The sequence below is a fragment of the Ranitomeya imitator genome, chromosome 5 (genome assembly GCF_032444005.1).
Source record: "Ranitomeya imitator isolate aRanImi1 chromosome 5, aRanImi1.pri, whole genome shotgun sequence".
NCBI classification, from domain to species: domain Eukaryota; kingdom Metazoa; phylum Chordata; class Amphibia; order Anura; family Dendrobatidae; genus Ranitomeya; species Ranitomeya imitator.
In genome coordinates, this window is record NC_091286.1 from 466,258,410 (window position 1) to 466,281,235 (window position 22,826).

Genomic DNA, 22,826 nt, shown 5'->3' on the forward strand with positions numbered 1-22,826 from the left:
TAAATGGCAAATGAGCTTTAATGGGGATAAATGTAAGGTCATGCACTTGGGTAGAAGTAATAAGATGTATAATTATGTGCTTAATTCTAAAACTCTGGGCAAAACCGTCAATGAAAAAGACCTGGGTGTATGGGTGGATGACAAACTTAAATTCAGTGGCCAGTGTCAGGCAGCTGCTACAAAGGCAAATAAAATAATGGGATGCATTAAAAGAGGCATAGATGCTCATGAGGAGAACATAATTTTACCTCTATACAAGTCACTAGTTCGACCACACTTAGAATACTGTGCACAGTTCTGGTCTCCGGTGTTTAAGAAAGACATAGCTGAACTGGAGCGGGTGCAGAGAAGAGCGACCAAGGTTATTAGAGGACTGGGGGGTCTGCAATACCAAGATAGGTTATTACACTTGGGGCTATTTAGTTTGGAAAAACGAAGACTAAGGGGTGATCTTATTTTAATGTATAAATATATGAGGGGACAGTACAAAGACCTTTCTGATGATCTTTTTAATCATAGACCTGAAACAGGGACAAGGGGGCATCCTCTGCGGTTGGAGGAAAAAAGGTTTAAGCATAATAACAGACGCGGATTCTTTACTGTAAGAGCAGTGAGACTATGGAATTCTCTGCCGTATGATGTTGTAATGAGTGATTCATTACTTAAATTTAAGAGGGGACTGGATACCTTTCTGGAAAAGTATAATGTTACAGGGTATATACACTAGATTCCTTGATAGTGCGTTGATCCAGGGAACTAGTCTGATTGCCATATGTGGAGTCGGGAAGGAATTTTTTTCCCCAATGTGGAGCTTACTCTTTGCACATGGGTTTTTTTTGCCTTCCTCTGGATCAACATGTTAGGTTAGGCTATGGGTTGAACTAGATGGACATATAGTCTTCCTTCAACCTTAATAACTATGTAACTATGTAACTATATAAAAATAAAGATTATTAATAAAGATTATTAATGTAAGTTAAAACATTCACCTTTGTTTTGTCTGTGTGGTGTCTATTAAATGGATGACTTCTGTGACTTCTTCCTCTCAGGCTTTATGCCTATGATCAAGAAGTAGCAGCATTTTGGATGCAGCGCATTTTCGCCGCTTCCAAAAGGCTGTCATCTATTCAAAAAGGTAAATCCCATATGTTCACTGAACCATGTAAATTTACCGCATCCAATACAACCTATTGTGGAAATTTCTGTTGCGCAGACTAGTGGCCCAGTGAGACAAATTAACATGCTGTGGATGTGAAAGAAGCCCCACATGTCAGTTTCCACAGGTAATCCATAGGTGCACATACAGGCATAGTGGACATGGGATTTCTTGAAATCCCACCAACTATGGTGTAACATCTGGCTGCTGCGGTTTTGATGCTCCATACAGATGAAAAATGAAACTTCAGCAAATCCTGAACGTGGTGTAAGGATCTATACTCACTCAGCTGCTCTTGAGGTATGTACAGGATGCAGTCCAGGCAAGTTTATTTAACTTCATAAACCGCTCTGGGTGGCAAAACAAAACAGAGCCTTATCAGGCACAAAGTGAAAAAAATAAACTGAAAACAAATTGGCCATATGGCATTGTGGGTCCGCCCGCTCAGGTCAGTGCCATTAGCAACACACACTGAAAGTGAACATGAACTGAAGTAAATAGTCTATAGGGAACTACAGTTCTGCCCACTCAAGTCAGTGTCTTTAGCAACACACACTGGAGGTCTCCATACCTCCAGCCACAGACACGAAATAAGAGACTCGGCCTCCATTTTATCTGCCAAACCACTCCCCTGGGGTTGGAATATGTGAGCTGTCATTCCCACCCATCTCTTATGACTGCTCGTAAAACCTGGCCCTAAAATGGCTAAACAATTCTCTCAGCACTATACGTGCTGGAGCATGCTTCCGAGCTCACATCACCGCAGCTAACAGCCGAAATGACACATATCTCAAGGACTTGTCAGGCAGCCATCTTACAATGGGAACATACTCTCAATGTTATTATTATTATTATTATTTATTTATTTATACAGCGCCATTAATTTCATGGTGCTGTACATGAGAAGGGGTTACATCCAAATACAAATATCACTTACAGTAAACAAAACTAACAAGTACAGACTGGTAGAGAGGGAAGAGGACCCTGCCCTTGCGGGTTTACATTCTACAGGATTATGGGGAAAGAGACAGTAGGTCGAGGGTTGCGGTAACTCCAATGGTGTTGAGGTGGCCATGTGGTTTTTACAAGCTGTAAGCTTCTTTGAAGAAGAGGTGGGTTTTCAGGTTTCTTTTGAAGGATCCAAAAGTAGTGGATAACTGGATGTGTTGGGGCACTGAATTCCAGAGGATGGGTGATATTCGGGAGAAGTCTTGGAGGCGATTGGGTGAGGAGCAAATAAGCGTAGAGGAGAGGAGGAGGTCTTGGGAGGACCAGAGATTACGTGAGGAAAGATATTGAGAGATTAGTGTGGATATATACGGAGGAGAAAGATTATGGATGGCTTTGTAGGTCACTGTTAGTAATTTAAACTGGATACGCTGGGAAATTGGGATACAGTGAAGGGATTTGCAAAGAGGGGAAGCAGGAGTGTAGCGAGAAGAGAGATTAATTAGTCGGGCAGCAGAGGTAAGGATGGACTGGAGGGGTGCGAGAGTGTTAGAAGGTACGCCACAGAGGAGTATGTTGCAGTAGTCCAGGCGAAGATGACTAGGGCATGCACAAGCATTTTGGTAGAGTGTGGGTTGAGGAAAGGACGGATTCTGGAAATATTTTTGAGCTGGAGGCGACAGGAGGTGGCGAGAGCTTGGATGTGTGGTTTGAAGGACAGGGCAAAGTCAAGGGTTACTCCGAGGAAGTGGATTTTGGGGACAGGGGAAAGTGTGATTTCATTTATTTTGATAGATAGATCAGGTAGGGAAGATATGCGTGATGGAGGAAAGATAATGAGTTCAGATTTGTCCACATTGAGCTTGAGGAAGCGAGAGGAGAAGAAGGAGGATATGGCCGATAGACACTCTGGAATTCTGGAGAGCAGAGAGGTGACATCTGGGCCAGAGAGGTAGATCTGAGTGTCATCGGCATATAGATGGTACTGGAAGCCATGGGACCTTATGAGTTGTCCCAGGCCGAGTGTATAGATTGAGAAAAGTAAGGGTCCTAGGACAGAGCCTTGGGGGACTCCAACAGAGAGGGGGCGAGATGAAGAGGTAGTATGGGAGTAGGAAACACTGAATGTGCAGTTGGAAAGGTATGAGGAGATCCAAGATAGGGCAAGGTCTTTGACCCCAAAGGAAGAGAGGATCTGTAGTAGGAGGCAGTGGTCAACTGTGTCGAAGGCAGAGGACAGGTCTAGGAGGAGGAGTATAGAGAATTGTCTGTTAGCTTTGGCTGTAAGTAAGTCGTTAGTCATTTTGGTCAGGGCAGTCTCCGTGGAATGGTGGGGACGGAAGCCAGACTGTAGGTTGTCGAAGAGAGAGTTAAATGCAAAGTAAGAGGAAAGTTCAGCATAGACGTGCTGCTCAAGGAGTTTGGAAGCAAATGGGAGCAAAGATATGGGGCGATAGCTGGACGTACTGCTTGGGTCAAGGGATGGCTTTTTGAGGATATGTGTGATTGTGGCATGTTTGAGGGCAGAGGGGAAGGTGCCAGAAGTTAGTGAAAGGTTGAAGAGATGGGTTAGAGATGGGATTAGTGTGGTGATGAGGTTGGGGAGGAGGTGGGATGGGATGGGGTCAAGTGCACAAGTAGTGAGGTGTGATTTGGAGAGAAGATGAGCAAGCTCCCCTTCAGAGATTTTGGAGAGTGAAGTTATGGGGTTTGGGCATTGGTCTCTCATACAAAGGGGTTGTGGTGGTTGGACAACAAATACTTGCCTTGTTTGGTCTATCTTATTTTTGAAGTGCGTGGCAAAGTTCTCAGCAACGATTAGGGAACTCGGAGGGGGCAGTGGGGGGCGGAGGAGGGAGTTAAAAGTGTTAGTAGCTAACTGTGTTGTAGGCAGTGGTGGATAGTGGTGAGATATTCTGTCATCTCCGGGGAAGTTAGATCTACCTGCCTGATAAGCTATACAAGTGATATACAAGTGATATACTGAAAAATCATTGCCATGAGTAAATACAAATTTATAATATGAAAAAGTAGATTCAAGAAAAATATACATAATGTAATTTTCTTGACAGTTTTGAAAGGACAGATGGGTTGGAGGCTGTACACAACACTTGCTCAAGACATTTTGATTTACAGATATTCTTTTGCAAAGCATCATTGATGTATTATTGAAAAACAAATTTGTTAAATTAAAATTGCAGCTTTGTAAAATATGGTAACATTCAGAGCAAATCATCCTAATCCTGAGGGCTTTCTAATGACATACATAAATGCTGGAACAATGATTTACTTCCCTTTCCAAACTGTAATTTCTCGTTCTGAATTCTTCATTATTAAATTAGAAAGAATTATTTAGTCAGATTTGTTAAATAAAGCTTTCATTGAAATGTAAATATTTATTAACTGTTACATGTTTGTTCATTTTTCATTTAAAAAAAGATAACATTTTTTGTATGCTGTTTTTGTTCTATCAAAGATTGAAACTGAAAACAAACTCATATAATTCTACAACTGGCACTGTTAAAGATTGCAAAATATCAGTCAAGCAAGCATGACATTTCTTAATGTAACATGTATTTTGGAGCAGAGTAATAATTTTTCATGTATGCTAGTCAGGTTGCTTTCTATCGCTTTCCTAAGAAGAAAGAACACTTGGTTAAACAGTGGCAATTATTTAACATGAAGTTTTTACCCATAAATAAAAAGATTTTGACTATTAAAGTGGCTAGTGATCTCAATATTTTTGGTGTCATGCTAAACAACATGTTTTCCAAATATTCACGCGAGAATACTGGTATAAATATACAGTGGTACAATCTAGAGTGTATATAAAATAAAGTTTATAACTTAAATTTCTTAATAATAAAAAAATAATAATAATAGAATCAGCTAACACAAAGATGATTTAATAGATAAAACAGAGAGTACGGATACACATCATTGTTCATTTTGGCAGATTCAACAAATTTTCTTAAACAATTTGATTGTTACTAATGTCCAAGTGACCTCAAACTATTAGGTTAGTGAAAAACTGATGGTATTTCTGTGACATGTAAGGGTTCACTGTCAGGCTGGAGTGGCAAGGATTCACCAGTAACATTGACTCTGGGAGCTCACTGTTCAGTTTCACATATTACAAACCCTCATTCACTGTAGTACATACACACGTGGTCAAAATTGTTGGTACCCCTTGTTTAATGACAGAAAAACTCAAAATGGTCACAGAAATAACTTGAATCGGACAAAAGTAATAATAAATAAAAAAATGAAAATGAACAAATGAAATTCAGCCATTGCTTTTCATCTGTGCTTCCAAATATTTAAAAAAAAAAAAAAACTCATAAAATAGGCCTGGACAGAAATGATGGTACCCTTAAAGTAATATTTTGTTGCACAACCTTTTGAGGCAATCACTGCAATCAAATAATTCCTGTAACTGTCAATGAGACTTCAGCACCTCTCAACAGGTAATTTGGCCCACTCCTCAAGAGCAAACTGCTCCAGTTGGCTCGTGTTTAAAGGTTGCCTTTTCCAGAGGCATGTTTCAGCTTTTTCCAAAGATGCTCAATTGGATGTGGGTCAGGACTCAAAGAAGGCCACTTCAGAATATTCCAATGTTTTCGTCTTAGCCATTCTTGGGTAATTTTAGCTGTGTGTTTTGGGTCATTATCCTGTTGCAAGACCCATGACCTGCGACTGAGACCAAGCTTTCTGACCTAGGGCAGCACACTTCTCTCTAGAATCCCTTGATAGTCTTGAGATTTCATTGTGCCCTGCACAGATTCTAGACACTCTGTGCTAGATGTGTGATGCCCCAAGGTCCTGGTCGTCACAGTGGCATTGCTTTCCTCATGGGGAGAGTGATGTCACGCTTGGAAGCGAAGGAAGATCTCTTTCACCAGGTAATCACCATGCACACAACATGTTCACACTCCAGGCCAGAAGGGGAGCTCTGAACCAGGATTAAGGGGAACTTCCCTATATTCTGGTCTAGAGGGAAAGAAAGTCAGGCAGTCTGTCACAAGACAGAGAAGAGAGCAGTCAGACCTTGAGTGTTGGAAGGACTGAAGGGGTCGTGCAGTCAGAGTCGCTGCACTTCCTGGAGAAAGAGAGAATACGAAAGGAAGAATATTGTTTAGTGAGCATGCAGGAGAAGGAAGCACAGGAGAGTGACACCAGGGAAGCATAGCAGCGTTTGGGCTACCTCCCTGGCTGAACGCAGATTCTGGTAGCTGGAAGACCAAGGCTGTATCAGACTCTAAGAGGCATAGCAGAAACCAGCAGGACAGCTGGATTATTACAAGTAACCTGTCCGCCCTAGTACCCAGGAGGCAAAGTGACACATAGAGCCTGGGTCGTGATAGAGACCCTGTAGAAAGGCTTGAGCCACCTGTCATACGGGTTTGTGTTCTAACCTACATGGGAGGACAGAGAAAACTGTGAAGACCTTGCCAGAAGCCATAGGCGGTAAGGGACTACAACATCGCCATGCTAATATGAAGGCTTCTAACTCCATCTGGTATAGGGGACTCTGAACTTGCTTCCAAGCTGGCCGGACCCTGCCTGTACCTGTGATCTGGTACTCTGGACTGTGGTTGCCTGAATACTTCAGTAAAACAGGTAAAGAGACTGCAAACCTCTGTCCTCCGTTCTTTACTGCACCACTCACCATCCTCCATCTACACACCGGGATGTTATGACCTGGTGGTTAGGACAATAATGGACCTGGTGGTTAAGAGCACACGGAATGACCTGATAGTTACTGATAATAAAGGACAAGCTCTGGGACGTGGGAACTCTGCTGACCGCAATCCCTAATCCTATCAAACACACTAGAAATAGCCGTGGATTGCTCCTAATGCTCCCTATGCAACTCGGCACAGCCTAAGGAACTAGCTAGCCCTGAAGATAGAAAAATAAAGCCTACCTTGCCTCAGAGAAATTCCCCAAAGGAAAAGGCAGCCCCCTACATATAATGACTGTGAGTAAAGATGAAAATACAAACACAGAGATGAAATAGATTTAGCAAAGTGAGGCCCGACTTACTGAACAGACCGAGGATAGGAAAGGTTACTTTGCGGTCAGCACAAAAACCTACAAAAAGACCACGCAGAGGGCGCAAAAAAGACCCTCCGCACCGACTCATGGTGCGGAGGTGCTCCTTCTGCATCCCAGAGCTTCCAGCAAGCAAGACAACAATAAAAATAGCAAGCTGGACAGAAAAATAGCAAACCAAAGAAATACAAGCTGGAACTTAGCGTCTGCTGGGAAGACAGGTCACAAGAACGATCCAGGAGTGAACTACACCAATACTGGAACATTGACAGGTGGCATGGAGCAAAGATCTAAGTGGAGTTAAATAGAGCAGCCAGCTAACGAATTAACCTCGTCACCTGTGGAAGGAAACTCAGAAACACCCATCAGAGGAAGTCCATGGACAGAACCAGCCGAAGTACCATTCATGACCACAGGAGGGAGCCCGACAACAGAATTCACCCCAGAGGACCCTTTTAATCAGTGTCGGTCCCTACTGACTGAATAACACAGGTGGCGTCACAAACACAAACTTTATTCAATTCCCTTTCACATGGGCGCCCAGGGCCACGGACCGTGTCGACGCCGCCATGACACATCCCCTTAAGTACCGGAATCGGTACCAAGTACCCCACGGCCCTGGCAGGTATTCCAGATGCAGCAAAGCAGCCCCAGAACATAACAGAGCCTCCTCCATATTTCACAGTAGGTACAGTGTTCTTTTCTTGATATGCTTCATTTTTCCGTCTGTGAGCATAGAGCTGATGTGCCTTGCCAAAAAGTTCCATTTTTGTCTCAACTGTCCATAGGACATTCACCCAGAAGCTTTGTGGTTTGTCAACATGTAGTTTGGCAAATTCTAGTCTGGCTTTTTTACAATTTTTTTTCAACAAAGATGCCCTCCTTGGTCATCTCCCATTAAGTCCACTTTGGCTCACACAATGACGGATGGTGCCATCTGACACTGATATTCCCTGAGCTTGAAGTTCACTTTTAATCTGTTTGGAAGTTTTTCTGGGCTCTTTTGTTACCATTCTTATTATCTGTCTCTTTGATTTGTCATCATTTTTCCTCCTGCTGCCATGTCCAGGGAGGGTGGCTATAGTCCCATGGATCTTAATTTTCGGAACAATATGTGCTACTGTAGTCACAGAAACATCAAATTGCTTGGAGATGGTCTGGGATGTATTAACCGAAGCATACAGTCTAGATCATGCATAGTCATTATTGCCCTCTACTTCTCTTTGGTCAGACCTCATCTGGAATACTGTGCCTGGTTTTGGTCACCACATTTTAAAAAAGACATCCACAAACTGAAGCAAGTTCAGAGAAGAGCGACCAGAATGGTGACTGGTCTGCAAACCATGTCCTATGAGGAAGAGTTACAGAATTTGGGAATGTTTAGCTTGCAAAAAAGAAGACTGAGAGGACACTTAATAGCTGTCTACAAATATCTCAAGGGCTGTCACATTGTAGAAGGATCATCTTTATTTTCATTTGCACGAGGAAAGACTAGAAGCAATGGGATGAAACTGAATGGGAGGAGACACGTTAGATATTAGAAAAAACTTTTTGACAGTTAGGGTGATCAATGAGTGGAACAGGCTACCACGAGAGGTGTCGAGTTCTCCTTCCATGGACGTTTTCAAACAGAGGCTGGACAGACATCTGTCTGGGATGATTTAGTGAATCCTGGGATGGACCAGATGACCCAAGAGTTCATTTCCAACTCTACCATCCTATGATTCTATGTTTGTCTATAATTTCCTTTCTAATCTCCTGAGACAACTCTTTCCTTTGCTTCCTCTGGTCCATCTTGAGTATGAAACACACCATGTCACCAAACAGAACAGCTAGTATCTGTAGCCCTATAAACACCCACTCACTGATTCCAAGATTGTAGACACCTGTGATGATAATTAGTGGACAAACCTTCATTTAACATGTACCTTTTTTCACATTATTTTCAGGCGTACCATCATTTCTGTTCAGGCTTATTTCATGGGTTTAATTTTTTTTTAATTCTGTGGAAGCATGGTTGAAAAGCAATGTCTGACTTTCATTTGTTCATTTTCATAGATCTTTTATTTATTATTACTTTTGTTAGATTCAAGATATTTCTGTGACCATTGTGGGTTTTTCAGTCATTAACCCCTTCCCGACCCATGACGCCACGTAGGCGTCATGAAAGTCGGTGCCATTCCGACCAATGACGCCTATGTGGCGTCATGGAAAGATCGCGTCCCTGCAGGCCGGGTGAAAGGGTTAACTCCCATTTCACCCGATCTGCAGGGACAGGGGGAGTGGTAGTTTAGCCCAGGGGGGGTGGCTTCACCCCCTCGTGGCTACGATCGCTCTGATTGGCTGTTGAAAGTGAAACTGCCAATCAGAGCGATTTGTAATATTTCACCCATTATAACGGGTGAAATATTACAATCCAGCCATGGCCGATGCTGCAATATCATCGGCCATGGCTGGAAATTCTAGTGTGCCCCCACCCCACTGATCGCCCCCCCAGCCCCCCGATCTGGCCGGTACACTGCTCCGGCTCCCCCTCCATCCAGTGCTCCGCTCCCCCCGTGCTCTTGTCTGCTCCCCCCGTGCTCCAATCACCCCCCCGTGATCCAATCACCCCCCCTGCACTCCGATCCACCCCCCCGTGCTCCGTTCCAGCCCCCCCGTGCTCCGTTCCAGCCCCCCGTGCTCCGTTCCACGCCTGCTGCGCTCCGATTCCCCCCCCCCGTGCTCCGATCCCCCCCCCGTGGTACCCCCCAACCCCATCATACTTACCGATCCTGCCGGGGTCCCGTCCGTCTTCTCCCTGGGCACCGCCATCTTCCAAAATGGCGGGCGCATGCGCAGTACGCCCGCCGAATCTGCCGGCCGGCAGATCCGTTCCAAAGTGCATTTTGATCACTGAGATAGATTATATCTCAGTGATCAAAATAAAAAAAATAATAAATGACCCCCCCCCCCTTGTCACCCCCATAGGTAGGGACAATAAAAAAATAAAGAAATTTTTTTTTTCCACTAATGTTAGAATATGGTTAGGGTTAGGGGTAGGGTTAGGGTTAGGGGTAGGGTTAGGGGTAGGGTTAGGGTTAGGGGTAGGGTTAGGGGTAGGGTTAGGGGTAGGGTTAGGGCTAGGGTTAGGGTTTCGGTATGTGCACACGTATTCTGGTCCTCTGCGGATTTTTCCGCGTTTTTTCTGCACATTTCACTGCGGTTTTACAATTGCGATTTTCTATTGGAGCAGTTGTAAAACCGCTGCGGAATCCGCACAAAGAAGTGACATGCTGCGGAATGTAAACCGCTGCGTTTCCATGCAGTTTTTCCGCAGCGTGTGTACAGCGATTTTTGTTTCCCGTAGGTTTACATTGAACTGTAAACTCATGGGAAACTGCTGCGTTTCCGCAGCATGTGCACATACCTTTAGAATGAGGCCATGTGCACACGGTGCGGATTTGGCTGCGGATTCGCAGCAGTGTTCCATCAGGTTTACAGTATCATGTAAACATATGAAAAACCAAATCCGCTGTGCCCATGGTGCGGAAAATACCGCGCGGAAACGCTGCATTGTATTTTCCGCAGCATATCAATTCTTTGTGCGGATTCCGCAGCGTTTTACACCTGTTCCTCAATAGGAATCCGCAGGTGAAATCCGCACAAAAAACACTGGAAATCCGCGGAAAATCCACAGGTAAAACACAGTGCCTTTTACCCGCGGATTTTTCAAAAATGGTGCGGAAATGTTTAACACGAATCCGCAACGTGGGCACATAGCCTTAGGGTTAGGGTTGGAATTAGGGTTGTGGTTAGGGTTAGGGGTGTGTTGGGGTTAGGGTTGTGGTTAGGGGTGTGTTGGGGTTAGGGTTGTGATTAGGGTTATGGCTACAGTTGGGATTAGAGTTAGGGGTGTGTTGGGGTTAGTGTTGGAGGTAGAATTGAGGGGTTACCACTGTTTAGGCATATCAGGGGTCTCCAAACGCAACATGGCGCCACCATTGATTCCAGCCAATCTCGTATTCAAAAAGTCAAATGGTGCTCCCTCACTTCCGAGCCCTGACGTGTGCCCAAACAGTGGTTTACCCCCACATATGGGGTACCAGCATACTCAGGATAAACTGCGCAACAATTACTGGGGTCCAATTTTTCCTGTTACCCTTGTGAATCTAAAAAAAATGCTTGCTAAAACAAAATTTTTGAGGAAAGAAAAATGATTTTTTATTTTCACGGCTCTGCGTTGTAAACGTCTGTGAAGCACTTGGGGGTTCAAAGTTCTCACCACATATCTAGATAAGTTCCTTGGGGGGTCTAGTTTCTAAAATAGGGTCACTTGTGGGGGGTTTCTACTGTTTAGGCACACCAGGGGCTCTGCAAACGCAATGTGACGCCCGCAGACCATTCCATCAAAGTCTGCATTTCAAAAGTCACTACTTCCCTTCTGAGCCCCGACGTGTGCCCAAACAGTGGTTTACCCCCACACATGGGGTATCAGCGTACTCAGGAGAAACTGGACAACAACTTTTGGGGTCCAATTTCTCCTGTAACCCTTGGGAAAATAAAAAATTCTGGGCTAAATAATTATTTTTGAGGAAAGAAAACGTATTTATTATTTTCACGGCTCTGCATTATAAACTTCTATGAAGCACTTGGGGGTTCAAAGTGCTCACCACACATCTAGATTAGTTCCTTTGGGGGTCTAGTTTCCAAAATGGGGTCATTTCTGGGGGATCTCCAATGTTTAGGCACACAGGGGCTCTCCAAACGCAACATGGTGTCCGCTAACAATTGGATCTAATTTTCCATTCAAAAAGTCAAATGGCGCGCCTTCCCTTCCGAGCCCTGCCGAGTGCCCAAACAGTGGTTTACCCCCACATATGAGGTATCGGCATACTCGGGAGAAATTGCCCAACAAATTTTATGATCAATTTTATCCTACTGCCCATGTGAAAATGAAAAAATTGAGGCGAAAATAATTTTTTTGTGAAAAAAAAGTACTTTTTCATTTTTACAGATCAATTTGTGAAGCACCTGAGGGTTTAAAGTGCTCACTAGGCATCTAAATAAGTTCCTTGGGGGGTCTAGTTTCCAAAATGGGGTCACTTGTGGGGGAGCGCCAATGTTTAGGCACACAGGAGCTATCCAAACGCGACATGGTGTCCGCTAACGATGGAAATAATTTTTCATTCAAAAAGTCAAATGGCGCTCCTTCCCTTCCGAGCCTTACCATGTGCCCAAACAGTGGTTTACCCCCACATGTGAGGTATTGGTGTACTCAGGAGAAATTGCCCAACACACTTTAGGATCCATTTTATCCTGTTGCCCATGTGAAAATGAAAAAATTGAGGCTAAAAGAATTTTTTTGTGAAAAAAAAGTACTTTTTCATTTTTACGGATCAATTTGTGAAGCACCTGGGGGTTCAAAGTGCTCACTATGCATCTAGATAAGTTCCTTGGGGTGTCTTGTTTCCAAAATGGGGTCACTTGTGGGGGAGCTCCAATTTTTAGGCACACGGGGGCTCTCCAAACGTGACATGGTGTCCGCTAAAGAGTGGAGCCAATTTTTGATTCAAAAAGTTAAATGGCGCTCCTTCCCTTTCAAGCCCTGCCGTGTGCCCAAACAGTGGTTTACCCCCACATATGAGGTATCAGCGTACTCAGGACAAATTGGACAACAACGTTCGTGGTTCAGTTTCTCTTTTTACCATTGGGAAAATAAAAAAATTTTTGCTAAAAGATAATTTTTGTGACTAAAAAGTTAAATGTTCATTTTTTCCTTCCATGTTGATTCTGCTGCTGTGAAGCACCTGAAGGGTTAATAAACTTCTTGAATGTGGTTTTGAGTACCTTGAGGGTTGCAGTTTTTAGAATGGTGTCACTTTTGGGTATTTTCAGCCATATAGACCCCTCAAACTGACTTCAAATGTGAGGTGGTCCCTAAAAAAAATGGTTTTGTAAATTTCGTTGTAAAAATGAGAAATCGCTGGTCAAATTTTAACCCTTATAACTTCCTAACAAAAAAAATTTTGTTTCCAAAATTGTGCTGATGTAAAGTAAACATGTGGGAAATGTTATTTATTAACTATTTTGTGTCACATATCTCTCTGGTTTAACAGAATAAAAATTCAAAATGTGAAAATTGCGAAATTTTCAAAATTTTCGCCAAATTTCCGTTTTTATCACAAATAAACGCATAATTTATTGACCTAAATTTACCACTAACATGAAGCCAAATATGTCACGAAAAAACAATCTCAGAACCGCTAGGATCCGTTGAAGCGTTCCTGAGTTATTACCTCATAAATGGACACTGGTCAGAATTGCAAAAAACGGCAAGGTCTTTAAGGTCAAAATAGGCTGGGTCATGAAGGGGTTAAATGAGGGGTACCAAAAATTTTGACCACGTGTGTAACAATCATAATAGACCTTTTTGTATCCTAATATGGAATGAATTATGCATTCTCTCCTACTATCTCTGTTCTGTAAAAATCTAAAATTGTGCATCTGCGTAGGCACTTGTATGTTATAGTCCATTAATAGTTCCCCCTGATTGGTTTCACTAGACCAGGTGATGTGATGAGGAAGCCCACTTGGCCATGGCATAATTAGACTGCTCTCAAAGTTTTCAATAGTATGTGAAAAGGCACCAGGCATATTTTTAGTGATTCTCGCTGTTACAGAACCCCCCAGCACCAAGAATGTTATGCAGTATGTGTATGTATAATAGTTTCCATGTGAAATGCATCAGTCCACAGGCTGTGCCCCTGGACAAGATATTCTCTTTCTGATCTCCCCCCACCTTTGTAATTCCCACAGTAAATATCGGCAGGCTCCGGCCCCCTACGGCTATTGTAATGTATATCTGGCCTGCTGTTTTCCTATTGGCCTGCCCTGTGTATCTGTGTTATATATTCTGTGTGCTGTAAATAAAGGGTGTTCTTAGACTGGAAATACGTGGAGAAGCAGTCAGCTTTTATATGCTCTCATGTAATCAAGGAATTCCAGCCAGCGTCCTTCATTCAGAATCTAGTAAAAGCAGAGTGGACCTCCTGAAACACGGGGGGTGCTGAAAGAGGTACTCCAGCACAGTAGACCCCGTTACACTCCCAAATCAAAATGTGGTAAGATTTGCGGGAAGCTACGAATTTGAGGAAATTCAACTCAAAGCCATTCCTTTGTGAATCGATCCCTTCATCTCTACTTATTAAGAGCAACACAAATTTTGCAGTATAGCAGAAAACTCATTTAAAGATCAAAACGTCTGTCAATAAAGCTGCAGTTGAAAAAGTATTACTGCACTGTATTTTATTAAGTAAGCAAATAATAAAAATGCAAAAACAAATCTCCATCTTATGACTGAGGGCAACTAACGTAATTTTCTGAGTGATTTAGTTACAGTCTTTCTTTGAAGCCTATAAGGACGCAACAAATAGAGATGAGTGATTCACATAAAAATTCTTAGAAAATTTGATACGTGGATAAGTTATCAGCAAATGTAATATCCTTTATTATGCTCTAAGGTCTCTTCAGACCCCAGAGCATAATAAACCCAAGAAGTAAAAAATAAAAAAAATCCTTATACTCCCTTCTTTAGCCCAACTGCTTATCACCATCATTCATATAGTCCTAATCACATCTTCTGATTTTCACTGCTCGCACTCACATCCTCGGGTCTCTCACACTAAGCAGAGACTTCTGGCTCAGATGAGGCTCAGGGGGTTCTGCGTGAGCACATACAAAGCCACACCAAGATGTCACAACGTGTGTTGTGATTTTGAGCAAAATGCTTCAAAATCCTGACTCAATGTGTCAATGCACTCACATATATTCATTCATCTCTACTAACAAGCTGTTCTTCAAATAAGAGTGAGAAAGAATTGCTCAATTTCATAATAAAGAACTCTGATAAATATTTAGAAGGGGATGTTTTTATTTGATGATTTTATGGTTTAAAGAGTTCATGTTATTCAGACTAGGTCTAATAAGTTTTGTTTAACAAAAAAAATGAATATGTCCAAAATACTTTGACAGAGAAGATCTGAAATGCGTTGATACTTTATTGGCACTGAGATAATATAACTGATCAATGAACTAAAAGAAATGTTCAAATATTTAGTCAACTTAACTTTAAACAAAATGTGGAAAATCAAATGCTTCAGCTAAAACAACATCTTAATGATGAACTGGTAAAAGGTAATATATTTGGCACACAAGTTAAAAATGAGCAGGCCACAGCTAAAGTGCTCGATTTACTTTAGAAGCTCCCAGGGCACTTTACAGAACATCAGGTCAAATATAGTAAGATATTGAGAAAATGTACAATTATTTTCCCACTGAGCTGTCAAGGTACTTCATGCTGCGAATTTCTAACAACCTTGTCTGACAGCCAGAAAATGGCTTCAAGTTTCCTCTATCCTTGAGTTTCCTCTAGACATGATGGCTGATTCTTGTGCCTCACCAGGCTTTACAGCACATACAGATTTTGTCATTTTTAAACAAAGCAAGTCTCAATGTGATGTTCGATATTGGCAAATTGATATTTCAGAAATAGCCTCATCTTTGTCTTTAGCAATAACCACAAAATGTGATATTTTCTTTTAGCAAATGTGCAGCTAAACACGTAGCCACATTTTAAATGACATCAGAAAAATCCCAAAACTATAGGATATTCAATTTTTATGTAAGCATTACAATAAACATAGATGAAAATGTTATCTGCATGCGGTAGTCTACTGGAATTAGTCACTGTACCATCTTTCATTCTGAAACCACAGCTGAGGTCCATGACATTAAGGCTCAATTTTCGGGATTGTTTATCGGTTGTTACAGCTGCTTCGAAAATCTAAAAATAGACTTATATTTTTACTTATGTCTGCAACCGCTGGGTTTTACATCTTTATTTTCAGTTTTTGGCTTGTATGCTCAGACTTCTAGTAATAAATTAAAATATATATAAATATATGTGTATATCTTACCCTTCCACAAATTGTTTTGTTTTCAAACCCAATATAACATTGATGGTGAACGTTGAACATTGGGTCATGTTGTTGCCCTATTCCTGTCAGGCACTTTTTTTTAATATGCAGTTTTAAGAGCTCTAAAATGTTCTCATTTGGATATTCAAATCATTTTTTGCATCTCATGATTTTTTTGCATTTTGTGGAGAGCTTATTTTTATGTTACTTGTGCATTTGAGGAGAAAAAACGAAAAAACATTTATTTTGTTTGCTTTTTATAACCTGCAAAATTTATTTTAAATTTTGTTCTCTGTTATTTAAAATAATTTGGTTTATTTCTTTTTTTATTAGTCTGGTGTGGAGTTAGCAACATTACTGCAAACTGGGAGTGTTTTTTTCTTTTCTTTTTTTTCCTACTTTCATTCATTCGTTCATTTCACTCATGGTTCACCTTTAAGGTCATAAAAGACCTTTGGGCATTCAACATTTAATTTCTTTTTTTTTCTAATTTTCCTTTGAATCAGAGCTGCCATATTAGCCCCAGTTACAGGGCAAAATCAACCTATTTATGACACAGCAAAGATGAATTGGGTCTATTAGGGCCCAGCAAATGTTGCTACCTTTCGGGTCTCAGTGATCACATGCTCTTATTGCTTCTTAGACTGTATAATGAACTGTATATGGTTTACTAAAGTGTATACAGTGAGCAGAAAAAGAGGAGTCCAGCTAGATCTAACAACCGGATTCATGCTCCTGCAGCTGCACAATCTCATGGAGCTGCTTACTCTGCAATTATGTTTCAAAATATTATTGCAGACTAATATGCCCCAACATTTTAACCCTTTATTCTGTTTTCTTTCTTGCCTCCCCCTACCCTATTTCAAGAGCCATAATTTTTTTTCTGTTAATATAGCCATGTGAGGGCTTGGTTTTTGTGGACAAGTTGTTATTTTTACAGAGAATATTCATTTTATCATATGATGTACTGGAAACAGGAAAAAAATTCAAAGTAGGGCAAAGTGGCAGAAAAAGTGCAATCCTTTATTTTTTTTGTTACAGCGTTAATTTACCAGTAGTGTTGAGCGATATCGTCCGATACTTGAAAGTATCGGATAGTGTCGGCCGATACCCGAAAAATATCGGATATCGCCGATACCGATATCCGATACCAATACAAGTCAATGGGACACCAAGTATCGGAAGGTATCCTCTATGGTTCCCAGGGTCTGAAGGAGAGGAAACTCTCCTTCAGGCCCTGGGATCCATATTAAGGTGTAAAATAAAGAATTAAAATAAAAAAATATTGATATATTCACCTCTCCGGCGGCCCCTGGACTTCACGCTGGTAACCGGCAGGCAGGCTTCTTTGTTTAAAATGAGCGCCTTTAGGACCTGCGAATGACGTCGCGGGTTCGGATTGGTCACGTGCCGCCCATGTGACCGCCACGCGACCAATCAGAAGCCGCGACGTCATTCGCAGGTCCTTAATTCCTAGAATTAGGAGTTTAGTGAATGAGAATGACGTCGCGGCTTCTGATTGGTCGTGTCGCGGTCACATGGGCGGCACGCGACCAATCAGAACCCGCGACATCATTTGCAGGTCCTAAAGGCGCTCATTTTAAACAAAGAAGCCGGCCAGTTACCAGCGTGATGTCCAGGGGCCGCCGGAGAGGTGAGCATATCAATATTTTTTATTTTAATTCTTTATTTTACACTTCCCTATGGATCCGATACCGATACCCGATACCACAAAAGTATCGGATCTCGGTATCGGAATTCCGATACCGCAAGTATCGGCCGATACCCGATACTTGCGGTATCGGAATGCTCAACACTATTTACCAGTAAAACTGCCCTGGAAATAAAATTCTACAGGTCAGTACAACTAGGCAAATACTAAAAATGTATAGTTTTTGCATTATTTAAGTCGTAAAAAAAAAAAATTCTGAGTTTTCTTAAACAAAGAACTGTACCATTCTAATTTTTTTGAAGATCGGGGCTATGTGAGTACTCGTTTTTTGCACCTCAAGCTAATATTATTATTATTATTATTCATTTATATAGCACCATTAATTCCATGGAATTCCGTTAATTCCATGGTGCTGTACATGAGAAAGGGGTTACATACAGAATTACATAAATCATTTACAGTAAACAAGTTTCCGTGACAGACTGGTACAGAGGAGAGATATTATAATATTATAATTTATGTAATTTTTTTGGTAGATATAATGTTTTTATTGCCTGCTAGATTTTTTTTTTCTGTTGCAGGGACTACAGTCTGCAGGTCTGGTGTTTTATTTATTTTTTCTCATTATGCCATTTACCAATCAGATTCATTTATTTTATACAGGGTGGGCCATTTATATGGATACACCTAAATAAAATGGGAATGGTTGATGATATCAACTTCCTGTTTGTGGCACACTAGTACATGGGAGGGGGGAAACTTTTCAAGATAGGTGGTGACCATGGCAGCCATTTTGAAGTTAGCCATTTTGGATCCAACTTTATTTTTTTCAATGAGAAGAGGGTCATGTGACACATGAAGCTTATTGTTTTTTCTTGTGAAATTCTCAATCTTGTGCTTGGTTTTAACATAACTTTATTCTTTCATGAGTTATTTACAAGTTTATGATCACTAGGGTTGAGCGAAACGGGTCGAAATTTTTCAAAAGTCGCCGACTTTTGGCAAGGTCGGGTTTCATGAAACCCGACCCGACCCCTGTGTAGGGTCGGCCATGAAGTCGGCGATCTTTTGAATCTGGAATCGGAATTCCAATACCGATTCCCGATATGTTTAAGATATCGGGAATTGGTATCGGAATTCAGATTTAAGTGTAAAATAAAGAATTAAAATAAAAAATATCGCAATACTTACCCTCTGACGCGCCCTGGTACTAACCGGCAGCCTTTCTTCCTTAGAAACAGCCTTCCAAGACCTTGCGGTGACGTCGCGTCTTGTGATTGGTCGCGCGGCGGTCACATGGGCGGCCGCGCGACCAATCACAAGCCGCGACGTCACCGCGACGTCACCGAAGGTCCTGGAAGCGCTGATTCTTAGGAAGGACCTTCGGTGACGTCGCGGTGACGTCGCGGCTTGTGATTGGTCGCGCGGCCGCCCATGTGACCACCGCGCGACCAATCACAAGCCACGACGTCACTGCAAGGTCTTGGAAGGCTGTTTCTAAGGAAGAAAGGCTGCCGGTTAGTACCAGGGCGCGTCAGAGGGTAAGTATTGCGATATTTTTTATTTTAATTCTTTATTTTACACTAAAATATGGATCGCAGGGCCTGAAGGAGAGTTTCCGCTCCTTCAGACCCTGGGAACCATGGAAACCCAATGCACTGCATTGGGTTTCGAGTTTCGTCCGACCCCGACTTTTTTATAGGATCGGCCGATTTCACTCCACCCGACTTTTGAAAAAGTCGGGTTTCGTGAAACCCGACCCGATCCTATAAAAGCAAAGGTCGCTCAACCCTAATGATCACTTCTAAAATGTGTTCAAAGTGCTGCCCATTGTTTTGGATTGTCACTGCAATCCTCTTCTACCACTATTGACACATGGATAGCAACACCACAGAAGAAATGCTAGCACAGGCTTCCAATATCCATTGTTTCAGATGCTGCACATCTAGCATCTTCACAGCATAGACAATTGCCCTCAGATGACCTGAAAGATGAAAGTCTAAGGGGGTCAGATCGGGAGACCTTGGTGGCCATTAAACTGGCCACGACAACCAATTCTTTTTCCAGGAAACTGTTCATGTAGGAATGCTCTGACCTGACACCCATAATGTGGTGGTGCAGAATTATTAAATATGTGTGCTTTGTTTTTCTATTTCTTGATTTTTAAAGGTATAAATGGGAGGTGATTTGAATGTTTTTCAAAAACATTTTTTTTTAACTTTTCACTATATTTATTAGTCCCCTAAGAGAAAGTGGACCTGCAATGCTATATATAGCAAAGTTATAGTAGAAGTCACAATCTCCTGTAAACATCAATCACAGGCTGGATCTCCCAGGAGTATCGTGATGAGACGCACAGGGGTCTTTAGCATATAGGCATCCTGTGATCATGTCACGAGAGCACCGTTGAGGAATAGAATAACATGCTTCCCTGCCAGCACTCTGTTAATGCTCCTGTTACAGATTGACTGCTGCACTGCTCCCCTACACCTGCAGCTATTACAGGCCAATGATAGCTGCGAGCCTGCATCAATGTCAGGGAGATGATTTATGGCAGTCATAGTAAGTCATAAGTTAAGGGGTTAAACTTAGCTTAGACTGTCTGCAACAAACCAAACATGAAATAATACCGTATATGGCTCTAAAATTCAGAAATGAGTAATGACAAATATTAGTGAAAATAGGGTTCTTTATGCTCTTTTGCTCACAGTGCTACAATATACTGTATAAAGGTAAGAAATGTTAAGAGTTGACTTTGTTAGTATGACGCTAAACGTAAAGGTGAAATTTTTGAGCTTCAAAAAGAAGGAAAAAAAAGTGGCTGCAAAGAGAATGTGGAAAACATAGGAAGCAATGATACCTTTCCTTTCTTTTGTAATGCATTTTCTGTTTGGCTTAATAAACTGTTGTCCTTGCTGTTCTGTCTCAATGATTTTTAAAGATGGGGAAGGCTTAGAGACACTATGGGCCCAATTTATCCATAAATAAGAAAAAAATAGCATTGTGTTAGGTGTCGAGTTCCCACCGCTGCACAGGGGGAATCATGAACCATGTCCACTGTGGTCTCTCATTCTCCTCCAGCCACAGCAGAACCTGCTCAGCACAGACATTGATCCCAGCGTCTGGCTCAACCTGATACTGTGTGCTTGGTTACTGCTGCCTTTCCAGGCTCAGTCCTTGTAGCCAGCACTGATCAGTGGCGAGCAGACGTTCCAGGGACTATGTCCTGCTTTTCCCCTACTGAGCATGCCCACGGGTAACCTCTCATTGGAGGTTGGGGGTCACATGCTCAGGTCCTGTAGATGCTCCTATTGGATCACTAGGAAGGTCCTGGAGAGCTACAGCTATAAAAGGTTCGCGTGACCGCACGGCCATGTGCTAGTATATATCAGTTATTGTGTGTGTGTGGATGTATGCCTGTTTTGGTGAAAGCTCCGAATCATTCCCATCCCTAGTGTTGATGAATGCTTGTGAATGTTGGAGCTGTCTAGCGCCAGTTAGTGCCATCCAGCACCAGCCACAATCTATAGCGTCTAACAGCAGCGTTAGCCAGTGCGGCACCGTGCGCAACCAGTGCACTTACCTGTCCTTAGCTAGGGCGGTTAGTGGTAATCTCCAGAGTGGCACTGCGCGCACCCAGTGCGCTAAATCTATTTTAAGTTTAGTTTACTCCTGACATCACTGTAGCAGTGTCGAGCGCAAGAGGTCTCGAGGGACTCTTACCCTGAGTCTTGGGGCAGAGTTCTGTGACTTCTTGCTTGCGCTCTCTGTGCGGTATCATGGCCCTGTGATGCAACAGGGTTTGCTTCCTTCATACTGGGTGAAGCTAAACCATGTGTGTCTTCTCTTAATACTGCCATATAGTCTGCCATTACCGAGCAGCAGGTGTCTTCTCTGCACGGTGGACCCCGGACTGCGAACGCACCTTATATCGCCTCTTATTAATATTTGGTGCATTCCGCCAGTCCTAACACATTGTTGCACAAAGGAACAGAGAAGATGTATTGAATTTCTTAGACTAGTTTTTAAAATTATAAACTAAGCTTGGATTGGTTACTATTGGCAGAAGGGGATGAGTAAAAATATTAGATGAAAAAAGTCTTCATGTTGGAGTTCGGTTTTTCATAATTTGGTTATTCAAATGTAAAAACAGTGCTATATCCATAACTTACTATACATAGAAGAATCAGACGTGAATGGAAATCCTCCACTTTTTAAAGAAAGCATAAATGCTTTATCACTTTGCATGTCAGGAACATCACATGGATCAATGTAAATAAGCACACCTCCAAATCCAGTTTCTTCCAACAATGAAAGCTAGGATGAAAAGCAAACACACAAAATTAATTAAATGTCCTAAAATCTACAAAATATGTTTTACACGGTAACACAATGTGTAGCCTGGGATGCACAAAACTAGGTCACAGCTCATACAATGACATCATAACATTATGAACTCTCGTTTATGTGCACAAAACCATATTGGGTCTCATGAGAGCCAGAAGTCCTTACCTAGCTTGAAGAAGCTAAGGAATTCAGTGTGTTCTCCAGCAATCAAAACATGAGATTGGGACTAGACAAGTGACAGTGAGGAGCGGAGGTGCCAGAAAAGTAGGCAGTAAAGGAAATATAAGGATTTGTTTTATTTCCTACATCTTATGTTTAATATGCTCTGGTGTTTTAGAGAGACCTCAAAGCATAATAAGGGAAATTAAAGTCACAGAGGATATCTTCTCTGTGAATTGAATGTCCTGAAAATATCAATTCAACTAGACAAATTTGAATTTTACCTGGTTCGCACATTTTTAATGTCCATGCTAAGCAAACTCAGTTATATTTCAAAGCTTCTACACATCCAAAGAAATAAATCGCAAAAGCTATACATGTAGGCTGTCAGTGTGCGATAGGGCCCAATCATCTAGATAGATGAGGTTCCATGGGAGGAACCAACATCTACTGGACATTTATGGACTTTTTCCTGAAGAAGCAAAATCATAAATTGGAATTCTGTCTTAAAACATCTCAGAAATGTGAGCGC

The 22,826-nt window shown here is 42.0% G+C and overlaps 1 protein-coding gene across 1 annotated transcript in view; it reads right to left on the bottom strand.

The window, feature by feature from the left end:
- Positions 1-22,826, bottom strand: part of NAALADL2 (N-acetylated alpha-linked acidic dipeptidase like 2) — a 980,368-nt gene that overhangs the window by 610,517 nt on the left and 347,025 nt on the right. Inside the window, exon 5 of the mRNA XM_069726727.1 lies at positions 21,961-22,105. Within this exon, the coding sequence (XP_069582828.1) occupies positions 21,961-22,105 (145 nt within the window). The remainder of the gene's footprint in view (positions 1-21,960; positions 22,106-22,826) is intronic.